Source organism: Hemicordylus capensis, chromosome 1, assembly GCF_027244095.1.
Source record: "Hemicordylus capensis ecotype Gifberg chromosome 1, rHemCap1.1.pri, whole genome shotgun sequence".
Classification (NCBI taxonomy): domain Eukaryota; kingdom Metazoa; phylum Chordata; class Lepidosauria; order Squamata; family Cordylidae; genus Hemicordylus; species Hemicordylus capensis.
Window position 1 is genome coordinate 435,430,369 of NC_069657.1, and position 14,844 is coordinate 435,445,212.

Below are 14,844 nucleotides of genomic sequence, written 5' to 3' on the forward strand. Positions count from 1 at the left end.
AAGATCCTTGTAGTAGCATTGTTGAAGCTTCCAAACCATCTTCAAAAGGCAGTTCCACATAGAGTACAGGAAGCTGCCATATACTGAGTCAGACCACAGGTCCATCTAGTTCAGTATTGTCTACACAGACTAGTCTATCTTGGAAATGCCAGGGAAGGAACTTGGAACCTTCTGCTCTTCCCAGAGCGGCCCCATCCCCAAAGGGGATATTACATTTCTTGAATATCAAGTCCCCCATTCATATGCAACCAGGGCAGACCCTGCTTAGCTAAGGGGACAAATCATGCTTGCTACCAAAAGACCAACTCTCCTCTCCCCAGGAATTCAGTCTGGATGTAACCAAGATCTGGTTTCTCCAGGTAGGGTTATAGCAGCCAAAGCTGGTAAATGGTACTCCTGGACATTGCCATCCCCTTGACCTCCAGGGTTGGTGCAGGCATCTCTCAGCACCACCTTCTGGGTTCAGCCTTCCAAGCAGGGCTAAAGCCACTGTAAAGCAGTCTCAACCCAGAAAGATAGCCCAGGAGAATGCTATGCCATTCAGAGCGGGGGAAATCACATGTTTGAATGCTCCCTTGCATTTAAAAGAATTCCGATTCACATAGAAGTGGCTTACAGAGCAAATGGTTCTAAAAGAGCCAAACATGTTCGTCTTCCTGCAGTCTGAATTGGGACAGTACCAAAAAGGCTGCACCAAGCGATTTCATTGCATATGTAGACCAGTCCCATACTGGAGGTCCCATTTTCTCATAATCCTCAAAGCTAAATCTCTTCAAACACAAGACCCAAGAGAAAAATGAGCCAGTGACAACGTTCAAATTACCAGCCTTGAGGAGCTATCTGGCCACTAAGACATTTTTGTGCAGCCCCGTGCTTGTATAAAACAAAGAGAAAAGGAAACACACCTTATTTACTGCATCTGGCCAGTTCTGTGTTTCAAGACAGAAGCCCGAATGCTTGGGATACACACAGCCTCCTTTGCCTACTAGAGAGCCATTTAAGAAGTTTCCAGTGTAAAACTGAATCCCAGGCTGTGTTGTGTAAACCTCTATCATCCTACCACTAGGGGGATAGTAAGCCCTGTAAAAAAAGAGAAAGAAAGAAATGGCCAGTTACATTTCCAAGAAGTCTACAGACTTAAAAAGAAAAACCTAACTTTGGGGGCTCTGTGTTCAGTTGCTGCTGTGTGTGAAAGCAGGCAGTTCTGGAGAAACCCAACAGCAACTGAGCTTCCACGATGTTCAAATACAACCAAAAATTTCAGTCATCTTGCTCTTTCCTCAGCCACCACGGGAGCCAGGCACAGCAGGATATAGGAACATAGGTGCTTAAAATACTGAATCAGACCACTGGTCCATCTATACTGACTGACAGCAGCTCTCCCAAGATTTCAGAAAGGTGTCTTGCTCAGAGATACCTGAAGATGCCCAATATGGAGATGGGTCAGGTGGAACAGGAGCTGTGGGCGCTGAGGGCCAGGCATCATCATCATCATTAATTATTATTATTATTATTTTACATTTTATATCCCGCTCTTCCTCCAAGGAGCCCAGTTAACGGTGTACTACATACTTAAGTTTCTCTTTCACAACAACCCTGTGAAGTAGGTTAGGCTGAGAGAGAAGTGACTGTCCCAGAGTCACCCAGCAAGTTTCATGGCTGAATGGGGATTTGAACTCGGGTCTCCCTGGTCCTAGTCCAGCACTAGCCACTACACCATGCTGGCTCTCATAATACACTGTGTGTATTATAATACACTGCCTGGCGGGCTGCACTACCACACTGATGTCACATTGCCAGCATCAGTTCTAGGGGCCTCAGTTTGCATGTATTTTAGTTTTAGAGGAAGAGATTTCCCCAAAGGGCTGCATGTCAGCTGTGAGTTTTCAGGGGCCCACTTTCCCATCATCTATACCTCTGTGAAGAGATGCTCACAAAAATTGGGGGACCCCCTGGAGCGACATTCATCACAGCACAAAAGAGTGCAGTAGGGAATAAAAATGGGAAAGGTCCCCATATTCACAGGACTCTCTGGATCCTGGCCATAATTTCAAGTGTTGAGGTGAAGAACACTCCAAAGTAGCTGAAGGTACACATTACAGGTGACACATGGCTGCCTTGAAGGCAAAGATCTTGCATCTCCTCCTCTCCTCTGAAATGTTTAGTAAGGCAAAATGCATGACATACAAATCATGCTGCAGGTTTCCCCCCCAACACAAATGGCAGTCAGTGAAGCAGAACAGAGTGGGTGGGGAAACTTGTACCATGGCGTGGAAATATTTTATTTCATTACAAGTCATGGTGCAGAGAATTAATGGCATGAAACAGCAGAACCTGGTGAACCTGTTCCAGTATCCCTCTCATAAGTAGAAAACAGAATTTCAAATTTCTACCTTGCACAGAAGCGCATTTCTTTTGTCTGTTTCAGACAAAAGTTGTGGTCAAACCCATTGAGCTGAAACTTCTGCAGGTGCCGTCCAAGTTCAACAGGCTTTCTCAGATCAAAAGCCGTATCCTGCACGGAAGCAACTTCTCCTGATGGAGAGAGGAGAATGGAAAAGAGACAAAGGAAACCATAAACATATAGTAGTGTTCCATTTGGGCATTTTAAGAAGGGGAGCCGCATGGAACTATGATGCACATCTGCAAAGTGTCTCTTTGGCCCACCATAGCAACAGCTTAAGCATCAATCAATTTAATGGGGGATCCCAAACCATAGGTGGTGTCTGAGTAGAGAGCCCCCAGGTGTTGTCACCACTCCCAGTGAAAAGGTAGCAGAGCTGAGAAAGATGCCTAAGGTCTTGCAAAACCACTGCCAGTCTGAGCAGACAGTCCTGGGCAAGATGGACCACGTTGGTCCAAGCTGCAGAAGGCAGCTTCATTTTACTTATTTATTATAACAACTTTGTCCATCTAGCCCAAGACTGTCCGCAAAATAATACTCAAAGCACTATATGACAATCAGTAATACAATAAAAGACTTAAATATATATATATATATATATATATATATATATATATATATATATATATATATATAACGCACTGCTTGTTCAATACACTCTCAGAAGCAAGGCTCAAATACATTTTCTGCTGTGATGTAGGCTCTTGTCCAGAACATTACTCTCTTGATGTCAACAGAGCGGCCTACATGGATGAAGTCAGGATCCAGTACATTCTTTAAGTGCAGACAACCATTTTGGCCCCCCTGAGCACTGAGCTCGCTTGCACACAAGGAGGCATGGAGTGACCAGCTGAGAGGCAACAAGAGGAAACTGCTGTGCATCATTGGAAAGGAAACCTCTGCCCAACACCTCATCAGCCAAACACCTAACAATACGCTGCACACTCTTAAAAACTGTTGTCGCCAAAGAGAATTAGAAGTCTTTTTTTCACACCTTAAAACTAGAAGAACATCGGCTTAAAATCGGGTAACACAATTCAGCTTCAAAAACTATCTTCTGTTTTTCATATAGTGGAGGAGTCTTGGACTCCAACCCTCTGCTCAATGCCAGAAATCCAGAGCTAGAGTATCCCTGACAGAGGGAGAATGGGAAGTTCTGTTTCCAAGCCAAATTGCCTGCGAGGTAGGGGAGAGGGGCATAGCCACAGCAGCTCTGGCTTTGGTCACCCCTTTCTGTGCTGGGCTTGTGGAAAGTGGGAAGAGCTGGACACCTGGACAGACAAAGAGCCTGGACTGCCTCCTCCTCCTCTTTGCTCAGGCTTTCAGTAAAAGTTGGGGCGGCTTCAGATCTGTGGATCACCGACTTCAGTTCTGTGTCTTTCTCATGAGCCATGGACTATCAACTTGTATAGAACGGAGCATTGGTTTCACTTACCGTGAAGGCTTCTTCTGGTTGCTGGGGCCAGGGACATCTCATGGGTTATCCTCTCTCAAGAGCTCCAGGCAGGACAGAAAGTAAATAGTTAAAAAACTAAGCCACACCCACTAGAGCCTGAGGGGGATAACCCCACCCAGTTCTTTCGGGCCGAGACATAAGAGGACAAAGGCAATACAAAACAGTAGAAAACAGCAGGTAGGAATAAACAGTTTTAAACATTCCAGAATAACAGAGTGTAGCAACCAACTGTAGAAACTAAATGTCAGTCTCCACCATTTCAACAAAAGTAGACCAGAGCGCAAAATCACAACTGGGTGGGCCGAGATGTCCCTGGCCCCAGCAACCAGAAGAAGCCTTCACGGTAAGTGAAACCAATGCTCCGTTCTCGGTTGCTGAGGCCAGGGACATCTCATGGGACATACCACAGCTGTCCAACTCGGGTGGGAGCACTCTGGTCTACTAGCGAGGAAGAACTTGTTGCAAGATCCATCTGCCAAGGGTTGCCCGGGCAGACGCGAAATCCTCGATCTTGTAAAGTTTGGTGAAAGTGGAAGGCGATGCCCAGGTGGCCGCCTTGCAGATCTCTTCAACCAGTGCATTAGTGGGAAACGCCACTGATGCTGCTGCTGCTCTAGTAGAATGTGCAAAGAGATGCGTTTGTGGCCTCAACTTCTGAACCTCGTAGGCCATCGATATACACGCTATAATCCACGTTGCAATCCTGGTCGAGGAATCTGGGACCCCCATGGAATGCAAACAGAGCGTCCGACAATCTGAATGAGGCTGAGCGTCTAATATAGACCTTAAGACATCGCTTAACGTCCAACTTGTGCCATTTCCGCTCCATAGGATGGACGGGTTTGGGGCAAAATGAAGGTAGGAACCCATCTTGCGATGGGTGGAAGGGGGACACCACCTTTGGCCTCATGAAGGGGTCTGGAATGAGCCTGATGGGGTCTGGAATGAGCCTTTCTGAAATATACACTGTGACTTGTTTTACAGACAGCACCTGCAGCACCGAGAAGAGCCTTGCTGAAGTGATGGCCACCAAAAAGGCCAATTTAAACTGTAAGATCCTGATCAGAATAGCTGCCAAAGGCGCCAAGGAGTGAGCTTGCAATGCCTTGAGGACAGTATGTAGTTCCCAAGAGGGTAACGTATGCACTGTTGGAGGTGACATCAGCGAGGCACCTCAAAGAAACTATGCTGGTGAGGATGTGACTGAGACATTTTGTCTTTTCTACTGAGAGCAACTCCATCAACGGCAATGCCTGCCGTTGCAGGGTATTTGGACATAGTCCCTTCTTGAACCCTTCTTGTAAGAAGAGCAGGAGATGATATAACTTAGCCGTGCCCTTCGGAACGGAGTTGCGAGACATCCAGCGAAGGAGTGCTCCCAATGTATATTGATAAATTCTCTCTGTCGATGGACTTTACGACGCCAGCATAGTGCTGAGAACTCCCTCCGAGTAGCCATGTTGGCTCAGGACTCGGCACTCAGTTTCCAAAAGATGAGCCGAAACCAACATGGATCCGGGTGTAAAACTGGACCCTGATGGAGCAGGTCCGGGGTCTGAGGCAACTCCCAAGGTGGCTCCACCGCCAGATGGAGGAGCTCTGGAAACCAGGGTCTCCTGGGCCAGAATGGTGCCACTAAGAGTACTCTTGCTCGAAGACACATCCATTGCAGGACTCTGGCCAACAGAGGTGTCAGAGGATACGTATAAAGGAAAGCGTCTGGCCATAGACTGGATAGGGCATCCACTGCCATCGCCTCCCTGCATGGAAATCTAGGCATAAACGCTGGGGATTGTGCATTCTTCGGAGTCATGAAGAGGTCTACCTCGGGCATGCCCATCTTCTCTGTTATCTGGGTTAAAACTGATGGATTTAGAGCCCATTCCCCCAGTTGGATGTCAGCCCAGCTTAACCAGTCTGCAAACAGGTTCAGCTCTCCCTTGATGTGGTGTGCCATCAGGGAAGGAAGGTTGCTCTCTGCCCAAGACAGCAGAAGGACAGCCTCCTGGTGAGATGACCTGGACCCCCATTGCTTGTTTACATATGCCTTTGCCGTCGTATTGTCGGTCTTTACAAATACTTCAGTGCCTTGGATGATCTCCTGGAATGCTAGTAGCGCTAGGCAAATTGCATGGAGTTCCCTCCAATTTATGTTGTGAGAACGCTCCTCCGTGTTCCATAGCTGCTGCGCCAACTGGTTGAGGCAGTGGGCTCCCCAGCCCCTGTCAACTTGGGTCTGTTGTTCTGATGAACATCTGTGGGTCCAAGAAGGTATTTTCCCAATTCAGTTTGTTGGCGTTGATCCACCAGCGGAGAGAGTGATGCAGGTCTGGTGGCAACTTTATAAGCAGTCTACACTTCCTTACGATTGCCTCTGGTGGGGTAGGAGAAACCACTGGAGGTCGTGCAGATGAATTCAAGCCCACGGAACTAAGTCTGGTGCGGCCACCATCAAGCTCAGCAGTCTTGACAAGGAAGCCAGAGGAACTCTTGGATTCGCTAGGACCAGGTGAACCTCTGTCTGGATAGTCTGTAACCTGTCTGGTGGAAGCAAGAGGCGGTCCACTAAGGTAACTATGATTACCCACAAATGGCGCAGCCTGTGGCATGGCGTCAATTGACTCTTTTCTCCATTTATGATGAAACCATGGTTCGAGTGTTGCGATAGTTAAGGACCAAGTCCTGTTCTGCCTCTGGGAGAGATCTCGCCTGCAGCAACAATTGACTATCCCTTTCTGACAGAGTTGCGCCACCAGTGGTGCCAACAACTTTGTGGAGACATGAGGGGCTGCTGTATTGAAAATGCCTTCCAGCATATCTAAACTGAAGGTACTGCCTGCTTTCCGGGTGTATAGGAAGATGCAGGCAGGCCTCCCTTATATCTATGGACGCGAGCACATCCAGATGAAAGAGTGCCTCTGAAACTGCTCTTAGAGTTTCCATCTGGAAATGAGTTCTGTGGACCCATCTGTTCAAAAAAATTTAAGTCTAAAACAGCTCTCCTTGAACTGTCCCTTTTTGGGACGGTAAATAGGATAGAGGTGTTTTGTTTTGCTGTTTTGGTTTGTTTGTTTTGTTTTAACTCCCTCTCCCTCCTGTGCCAGAGGCACTGGCTCCACTGCCCTGATGTCCAGGAGGAGTTGGGTTGCCTAGACTATCGGCAAATGCTTTGAGAATGCTTTTGACCTTAGAGTGGGGATAAAGCAGCAGGGGGAGAGGAGTGAAACTCTATCCTGTAGCTGTGATGGATCAGCTACAGAACCCAGTTGTCTGAGGTTAATCTTCCCAGGCTGGGGCGAGGTGAGACAAATGCCCTCCAAGCCTGAAATGCTTCAAGTCATTGTAGTGGCTTTTGCTGCTTTGACTGAGCAGCTTGCTGTTTGTAGGTACCAAACCCTCTAAAGGGTGCTCTCTGAGGATTCCAAGATCCCCTCTGGAATTTTGTATCTCTGTCCTGGCCCCTGAAGGGCCGGAAGCTATGAAAGGACCGATTGTATTGGAAGGGCCTTTTAAAAGGCTGTTTATCAGTCTTTTTATTGGTTGAAGGCATTGTCTTTCACTTATCAGACGATTCTACAAGAATGTCTTGTAGGGCAGACTCACCAAAAAGCTTCTTGCTGTCGTAAGAGACGGTAGCAAGGTTTAGCCTAGAGGTAGAACCAACCTGTCCAATTTTGAGCCACAAGTGGCGTCTGCCAACAAATGATGAAACCGCCTCTTGCACTGAGAATCTAATCGTATCAAGAGTGGCATCGGCTATAAGGGCCTGCGCCTTCTGGATCTTGAATAGTTGCTGTCACATCTTAACTGGGTCCCCTGGAGGATCACTCAGAAGATTGACCACCAATAATAAGGAGTCACGGGCTGCCCTGGATGCTGCCGCTGTTGCACGGACCACCAGGCACACGTTCTCATGACACGATTAAATGACAGCTAGACCTTCTGGTCAGCTATGTCTTTTAGAGAAAACTCACCCTCTCGAGATGCCAAGAAATCCGACACCAATTGCGAAATCGGGGCATCCGCATTTGGTGTCCTCAACATATCTGTAGTGGTTTGCTGAAAAGAATAAAGTTTGTTAGCCATGCACACAGCCTTGCAGCTGGAAGCTGGTGTCAACCATTCCTGTTTGACTACATCCACAAACAACTCTGGCATGGGCATCAGCCTGTCCTTGGGGTGTGCTCTAGGAAAGACCAAGTCCCCTTTGGCACAAGAGTCAAAACTCTGCCCAGCCTCAGTCCCATTGTTTTAATAATTCTGAACATCAGTGGGCTGAAGTCCTCTGCCACAAAGAGGTGCTGTGACACTGAGGCATCACCAGTGTCCTCCCCTCCAGACCATTGGGTCCGGATCAAAACCTCCTCCTGCATTAATTGGGTCTTCAGGGTCAGAAGGCAGATTAGGCCTCTCTGAGTCTGCAATGACTTTTTTCTTTTGGGGGGGGGAGGTGCAAGTAAACCCCTAGGGCCCCCAGAGTCTGATCAGAAGCATCAGAGGAATGGTCCCATGCCACCTTGCCAGACAACTTGCCCAGCTCACTATGCTTAAGCTTGCTTTTGGCCTTCTTGGGAGAAGGACTGACAAACTCGCTAGGTGAGGAGCTCACACTGGGTGATTTATGCCTTCTCCCCTTTGTGGATCTCTCACTCCTCTTAGGGGGCCTAACCTGGTAGATGGTGCCAATGATTGCATTGCGAAACCATGCCAGCTACTCAGGTGGCAGCACAGACTTAGGTAAAACAGCAGAGTTAGAACTGGGTTCTTTAGGCCCCGTCTCTGCAGCAGACTCCCCCTGCTGGCCAAACACCATAGTCACAGTCTTAGGCTTTTTCCCGCCCTTTTAGAGACTGTCTCCCTTTTACATTACCGGCTCCTTCAGGTAAAATGGAGGGATTCTTCGCAACCGTCGCCATCTTAGGAACAGAAGATGCCTGTGATGGCCTCGCTGCCCTGCCGGTCAGGTTGCTAGCCAGCTCGCCAATCCGCCTAATCTCTTCTGAGGTTGGTGGGGCGTTGGCAATAGGGAGCCTCCCAAAGCGCTCTTCACAGCCACTTCAAGCTGCCTGCAGCAGCGTGGCGCGCCGGGCCGCAGTAGAGCGAGTCTCGCAGCCCGAAGGCGGGATACTCGATGCGGCCCCTTCGACAATCGGGACGGGCGGCTCGAGAGCGGCCATCACCGATGCGGTAAAATTACGCCCTTCCAGGGGGGACTCCGTGGCCCATAGATGAGAGACGGCCGATCACGGACTGTCAACTCACTGCTGGCGAATTTTTCAGGAGGTTTTCGGGAGGTCGGAAAAGCGGCCTTGCTATGCAGGGCTTGCAGCAGCCTGCGCCAATGGGGCCTACAAACGGCCCTGAAGCCTCCCAGGCCGAAAACATTCAAACTCTTCCCCTTGTTGGAGAAATTGCTCTGTCCCTCTCTGACTGGCTCCAAGCAACGGAGAGGAAAGAGGAGATGAGGGGGGAGAGAAGTGTGGAGAACAGAATACTGTAGTTAGAGAAGTAATATCAGCAGAAAATAGAGAGAGCTAGAAAAACGCTGCCATGGAGCTTGCTGAGGACAGAAAGAACGGGTGGGGTTATCCCCCTCAGGCTCTAGTGGGTGTGGCTTAGTTTTTTAACTATTTACTTTCTGTCCTGCCTGGAGCTCTTGAGAGAGGATAACCCATGAGATGTCCCTGGCCTCAGCAACCGAGAAGAAACACCACACTGGGGGACAGCTTTGCAGGAGAGCCTGGATGAGTTCATACAGTCTCTCAACAAATGGCTGTCCACAGGGGTGTAGGAAGTTGCCAGCAGCTAGGGTGCAAAGCCCTGCCGGCGGCCCTTATTTGAAAGAGGTTCACGTCCTAGAGGACATGCCCAACCACACCTCCTGCATCTGACATTGATACAGCGAGCGTGGCCAGTTTTAAAAATGGGGCCCCTCAGTCCCATGCATGAGCCTCTTCAGTCCGCACTTGCGAGATAGACAAAGGAGCTCCCAGCCAGAGCGGAACACAGCACTGACTGGAGATTGTTGTGAACACGGCTGAGTAGACCTGTTTTTTCTTTACTGCCCATGCCCCCTGTATCAACATCAGACACAGGGGGCATGGCTAGGGGCCGCCTCAGGAAAATGGCGGCTTGTGTTCTTTGAACACATCTGCACAATGGTGGCTCCACCCCAGGAGTCCAGCCTTTGCTTTAAGACTTTCAGTGAGGGAGAGTCCACCACCCCCTGAGGTAATTTCCCCCCATTGTTGAACTGCTCTTTCCGTTAAGAGGTTTATCAGTGTTCTAGCAAAATCTAACCTCCTGTCACTTAAGACCGTTAGATCTACCCCTGCCCTCTGGGGCATCATAAAGCGAGTCTTTGCCCTCTCCTGTGTAGCAGCCCTTCAGGTATGTTCAGAGTTGTATCATGTTCCCCCTCAGTCTTCTCTTCTCTAGGCAAAACATATCCAGTCCCTTCAACCTTGTCTCGTAGGGCTTGTTTTCCAGACCCGTCACCATCTTTGTCGCCATCCCCTGAACCCATTCTAACCGGCATTTTACACATGTGCCCCTGAGGCAGTATGGCTTGCCAGAGGTCAATGTGTTCTCCTGGAATGAGCTGGGATTTGAACTCAGGACTCAGTTCCTACACTGAGCCCAATTCTAGCCACTTGGTGACAGCAGCTCACTAGAACACAACCTTAGTTTCAAAAGCATTGATCTTAAATTCACCAACCTGTAGGGATCTGAGTTTCATCCACAGGCAGGTAAGAGTCTGCCTCTACCGTAAATTCATGGTCATAGATGTTGGGTGACCCCTGAAAAATGACAACAGCGAAGTGTGCAATATTGGAAACACACAGATGGATTATTATTTATTATTATTATATACCACTTTTCAACAAAAAGTTTCTCAGAGTGGATTACATAGCAAAAAGAAAAAGGAAATGGTCCCCTCTCACAATAAGAATAGGAGCAGAAGGGAAACACCAGCAACAGCCACTGGAAGAGATTGCTGGGCTGAATATAAAAGAGCCACTACTTTAAAAGGTGCTTCTTTGCCCAATTAGCAGCGGTAATTCATTACTTAATAAAAGTTAAGGTAGTGCATGTTATTCATTACTATTAAGCTTCCCTTTTACATTTTACACGGCCCTTGTTAGATATAGACTTAAAAGAGAGAAAAAGTTATAAAGAACAAAATGTTCTGCTGAAATAACTCAAAATCATTAGAATCTTTCTGCTGAATCAGACCAATGGTCTATCTAGCCCAGTATTCCCTTTTTAATCATGGCCACCAGGTACCTCTGTATGCTCGTAAGAGCATTAAGTGTTCCATCAAGCCTTAAGAGCCCTGGATCTTTCCTGAGGAAAGATCTTGGTTTTTATTATATTGTGGTGCAGCTCTGGGAAGCAAGCCCTTATAGTCGAGCAAGAACACCATAGGGTCCAGCTAGCTGTCAGCAGTGTTCCCTCTAACAGGAACTCCCAGATGTTATTGTCTACAACTCCCAGAATCCCCAAGCAAAAGCCATTGCACCAGGGATGCTGGGAGTTGTAGTGAAAATCTGGAAATCCCTGTTAGAGGGAACACTGGCCATCACTAGCAGCTAGCTGGAAATGTGCAGGTAAAAGCGACATAAGAACAGCCTTGATGGACTGGGTCAAGGCCTATCTAGTCCAGCACCCCATATCCCACAGTGGACAACCAGATGCCTCCTGGAAGCCCACAGACCAGGGCAGGGGCATAACAAGGCTGGAGTGGGCCCAGAGACAAAATTTTAAAATGGGCCCCTCGCTGATACACACACACACACACACACTTCACAATATATAGTCATGAGACTTGCCTCTCTGGGGGGCCCCACAAGGCGTGGGGGCCCCCAGGCAGCCGCCTCCCCTTGCCTAATAGTAGTTACGCCCCTGAACCAGGAGATGAAGGCGTACCCCCTCTCCTGCTATTGCTCCTCTGCATCTTGCCTTTGAACCTGGAGGCAGCCTATAGCCATCAAGACTAGTAGCCATTGATAGACTTGTCCTCCATGAATTTGTCTGATTGATAGATTAAGTGCCATCAAGTCAGTGTCAACTGTTAGCAACCACATAGATAGATTCTCTCCAGGATGATCTGTCTTCAACTTAGCCTTTAAGGTCTGTCAGTGGTGCATTAATTGCTGTCATAATCGAGTCCATCCACCTTGCTGCTGGTCGCCCTCTTCTTCTCTTCCCTTCAACTTTCCCCAGCATTATGGATTTCTCAAGGGAGCTGGGTTTTCACATAATATGTCCGAAGTATGTTAGTTTGAGCCTGACCATTTGTGCCTCAATGAAAATTCTGAATTGATTTGTTCTATTGATTTGTCTAAGCCTCTTTTAAAGCCATCCAAGCTGGTGCCATTGCCACATGGTAAATTCCATGGATCAGTTATGTACTCTATGAAAAAGTATTTCTTTTTGTCCACCCTAAATCTCCTGTCAATCAGTTTCTTTGGAGAGAGAAAAATACATGCATACATAAAAGACACTTCCTGCACCATCAAAACACAAGAAAAAAGAACCTGAAGCTGGCATAGCAAGATGCAAACCACCTCAACCACCCACTGCATCTTCTGAAGGATTATTTTATTTTATTTTATTTGTTTATTTATTTTATTGATTGATTGATTGATTGATTGATTTCTATGCTGCCCTTCCAAAAATGGCTCAGGCGGTTTACACAGAGAAATAACAAATAAATAAGATGGATCCCTAATGGTTACGTTTCAATTGACATAAGCCACTTTGGAAACCAATCATGGCTAAAACGCAAGATATAAACATAATTAAATAAATAAAAGTCATGGCCTTTCCCTGATATTTGTCCCTAGCACAAAGGTGTGGTCCCTCCTTTCCTCCTCAGAACATGAGCTTGCCTGCGAACAGAACCTAGAACCCTTCACACCCAATGAGAGAATATTGTCTCCAGATCAAAAACCTGGCTTTAATAAGACAGAATGCTCCAAGTGAGAACCAAGGCAAGAAAAGCTGAACTCTACCAGCTGTATATAGGATGACCTCTCTGATATGGATCTTGCCACCAGCATCCATGTCCTGCTAACCTCCTGGTTCAATTACTGGAATGCATTTTACATGGGGTTGTCCTTGAAGATAACTTGGAAGCTTCAGCTAGCGCGTGACAATTTCATGCCTGGATTCAGAATGGGTCGCAGAGAGTGTATGCTCTGATGCTGACCCATCTCTTATGCTTTCCTATTTGCTTTCAGGCGCTGTTCAAAATTCAGAATTTGAATTCAAGATTCAGGGCCTCACGCCGCCTGGGCCCTTTGTGCTTTAGGGAGTACCTTTTCCTGTGTCTTCTCTGACCTTTAAGGTCAGTATATGCAACTTTGCTCCATATTCCTCTAATTACAGAAGAATGGCAATGCAGGCAGTGGGAGGAGGGTTATGGCAACCCAGAGGTTTTTAAAACAAGAGTTTTAGCAGTCAATGCAAAAAAAGGAGGTGGGGGGAGTGTGAATTTTGCCATTATTCCTTACTGACACCAATGTACATGGGAAATGCTTCTATCGGATGCTGTAGACTAGAACTAAAAAAAGAAATAATTCTTACCTGGCCTGCAAGATTGAAGTACGCATGGTTTGTCAGGTTGACTGGTGTGGTCTTGCTGCTTTGAGCTCTGTAATTTATCGTTAGCTCCCCACCTTTGAGAGTATACGTCACCCATACTTTCAGCTCACCAGGGTATCCCTCTTCACCATCTGGACTGACTCTAAAAAACTGCACACCATCTGGCAGCACTTCCGCGATCCAGAGAGCCTAAAATACAGTTTAACAAGCTTTTTAACATTTTGAAGTTGTCTGCTAGATTAATGGATTTACATCAACATGTGTGTTAAAACTTTGTGTATTACTATCAGGGATTCTTGATAGTAATACCTAGCTAGAGTATTACTTTCTGGGATTCGAAACGTTAGAAAAGGGCAGCTTTTCTCTGCCACAGCATGGATTAGCAACGTACAGAGACTTGCAGAATTTAAACTGATCTTTATGAAACCACCAAAGAGTTTAACCTGATCCAAAACTCCAGGTTCATGGAGTCCTGATGAAGCAGGTGTCAAATCCAACCATATTCCCTCTTATATACTCATGACCAGAGTGATCTGTTCACATCCTCCCAATCACTATCCCCTCCGTTTTCCTTAACCACTCCATTCAGACATAATGCCAAACCATGATTTGGTCCTATAGGAATGAGGCCTGTGTTAATAAATTCCCTCCTTTCCCTTGAATGCTCTACTACTTTCACTTTAAACCATATAAAGAGCATAACATCGGCATCCATAGAGACCAGCTCTGGCCTGTGAGGACCGTTGGAGCAGCCCCCCGCCCCCACCTTCCCAGGAGTACAGAAAGACCAAAGTGTCCTGAGAGGAAGGCATGAAAGGAGGCACCCAGGCCAGCGAGCTCTTGCCCTCGGCTCCTGAAAAGACCAACAGCCTGAGACAACGTTTTATTAATCTGTTATTTGCTTCTTTTAATATTGTAAACTGCTTTGGGTGCCTTTGTCAAGGCAGAAAGGCAGTATAAAAATGTAGTAAATAAAATAAAATAAAATAAAATATATTGCCATTAGATCCAAATCAGCAAAGTATGGCTTGTGCTTTCCCTCCAAATCAAGACAGCAAATCTGGATTGTAATCCTGGTTTTGAGGGTTTGAATCTGGATTGTAATCCTGGTTTTGAGGGGAAAGCACCAGTAGCAGTACCAGGGGAAAAAATGTTAGGGAGCACAAAATGATCAAAGTGCATTGGGGTGGGGGTGGGACTTTTCCCCACATGAAATGATAAGAGCAGCCCTGCTGGATCAGGCCAAGGCCTATCTCAGCTATCTCAAGTACATTTCCCACAAAGGTCAGCCAGATGCCTCTGGAAGCCCACAAGCAGAAAATGAAAGCGAGCACCTTCTATCACAGTTCATCATTTCACATTAATGCTGACATAT

General features: G+C 47.1%; 1 protein-coding gene across 3 annotated transcripts in view; it reads right to left on the bottom strand.

The window, feature by feature from the left end:
- GALM (galactose mutarotase) overlaps nt 1–14,844 on the bottom strand; it is a 43,324-nt gene that overhangs the window by 1,542 nt on the left and 26,938 nt on the right. For all 3 annotated transcript variants that reach the window (XM_053243228.1, XM_053243224.1, XM_053243214.1), the window contains exons 3-6: nt 13,452–13,658; nt 10,579–10,660; nt 2,394–2,535; nt 906–1,080 (exon numbers count right to left, since the gene is read on the bottom strand). In XM_053243228.1, the coding sequence (XP_053099203.1) occupies nt 906–1,080; nt 2,394–2,535; nt 10,579–10,660; nt 13,452–13,658 (606 nt within the window). The remainder of the gene's footprint in view (nt 1–905; nt 1,081–2,393; nt 2,536–10,578; nt 10,661–13,451; nt 13,659–14,844) is intronic.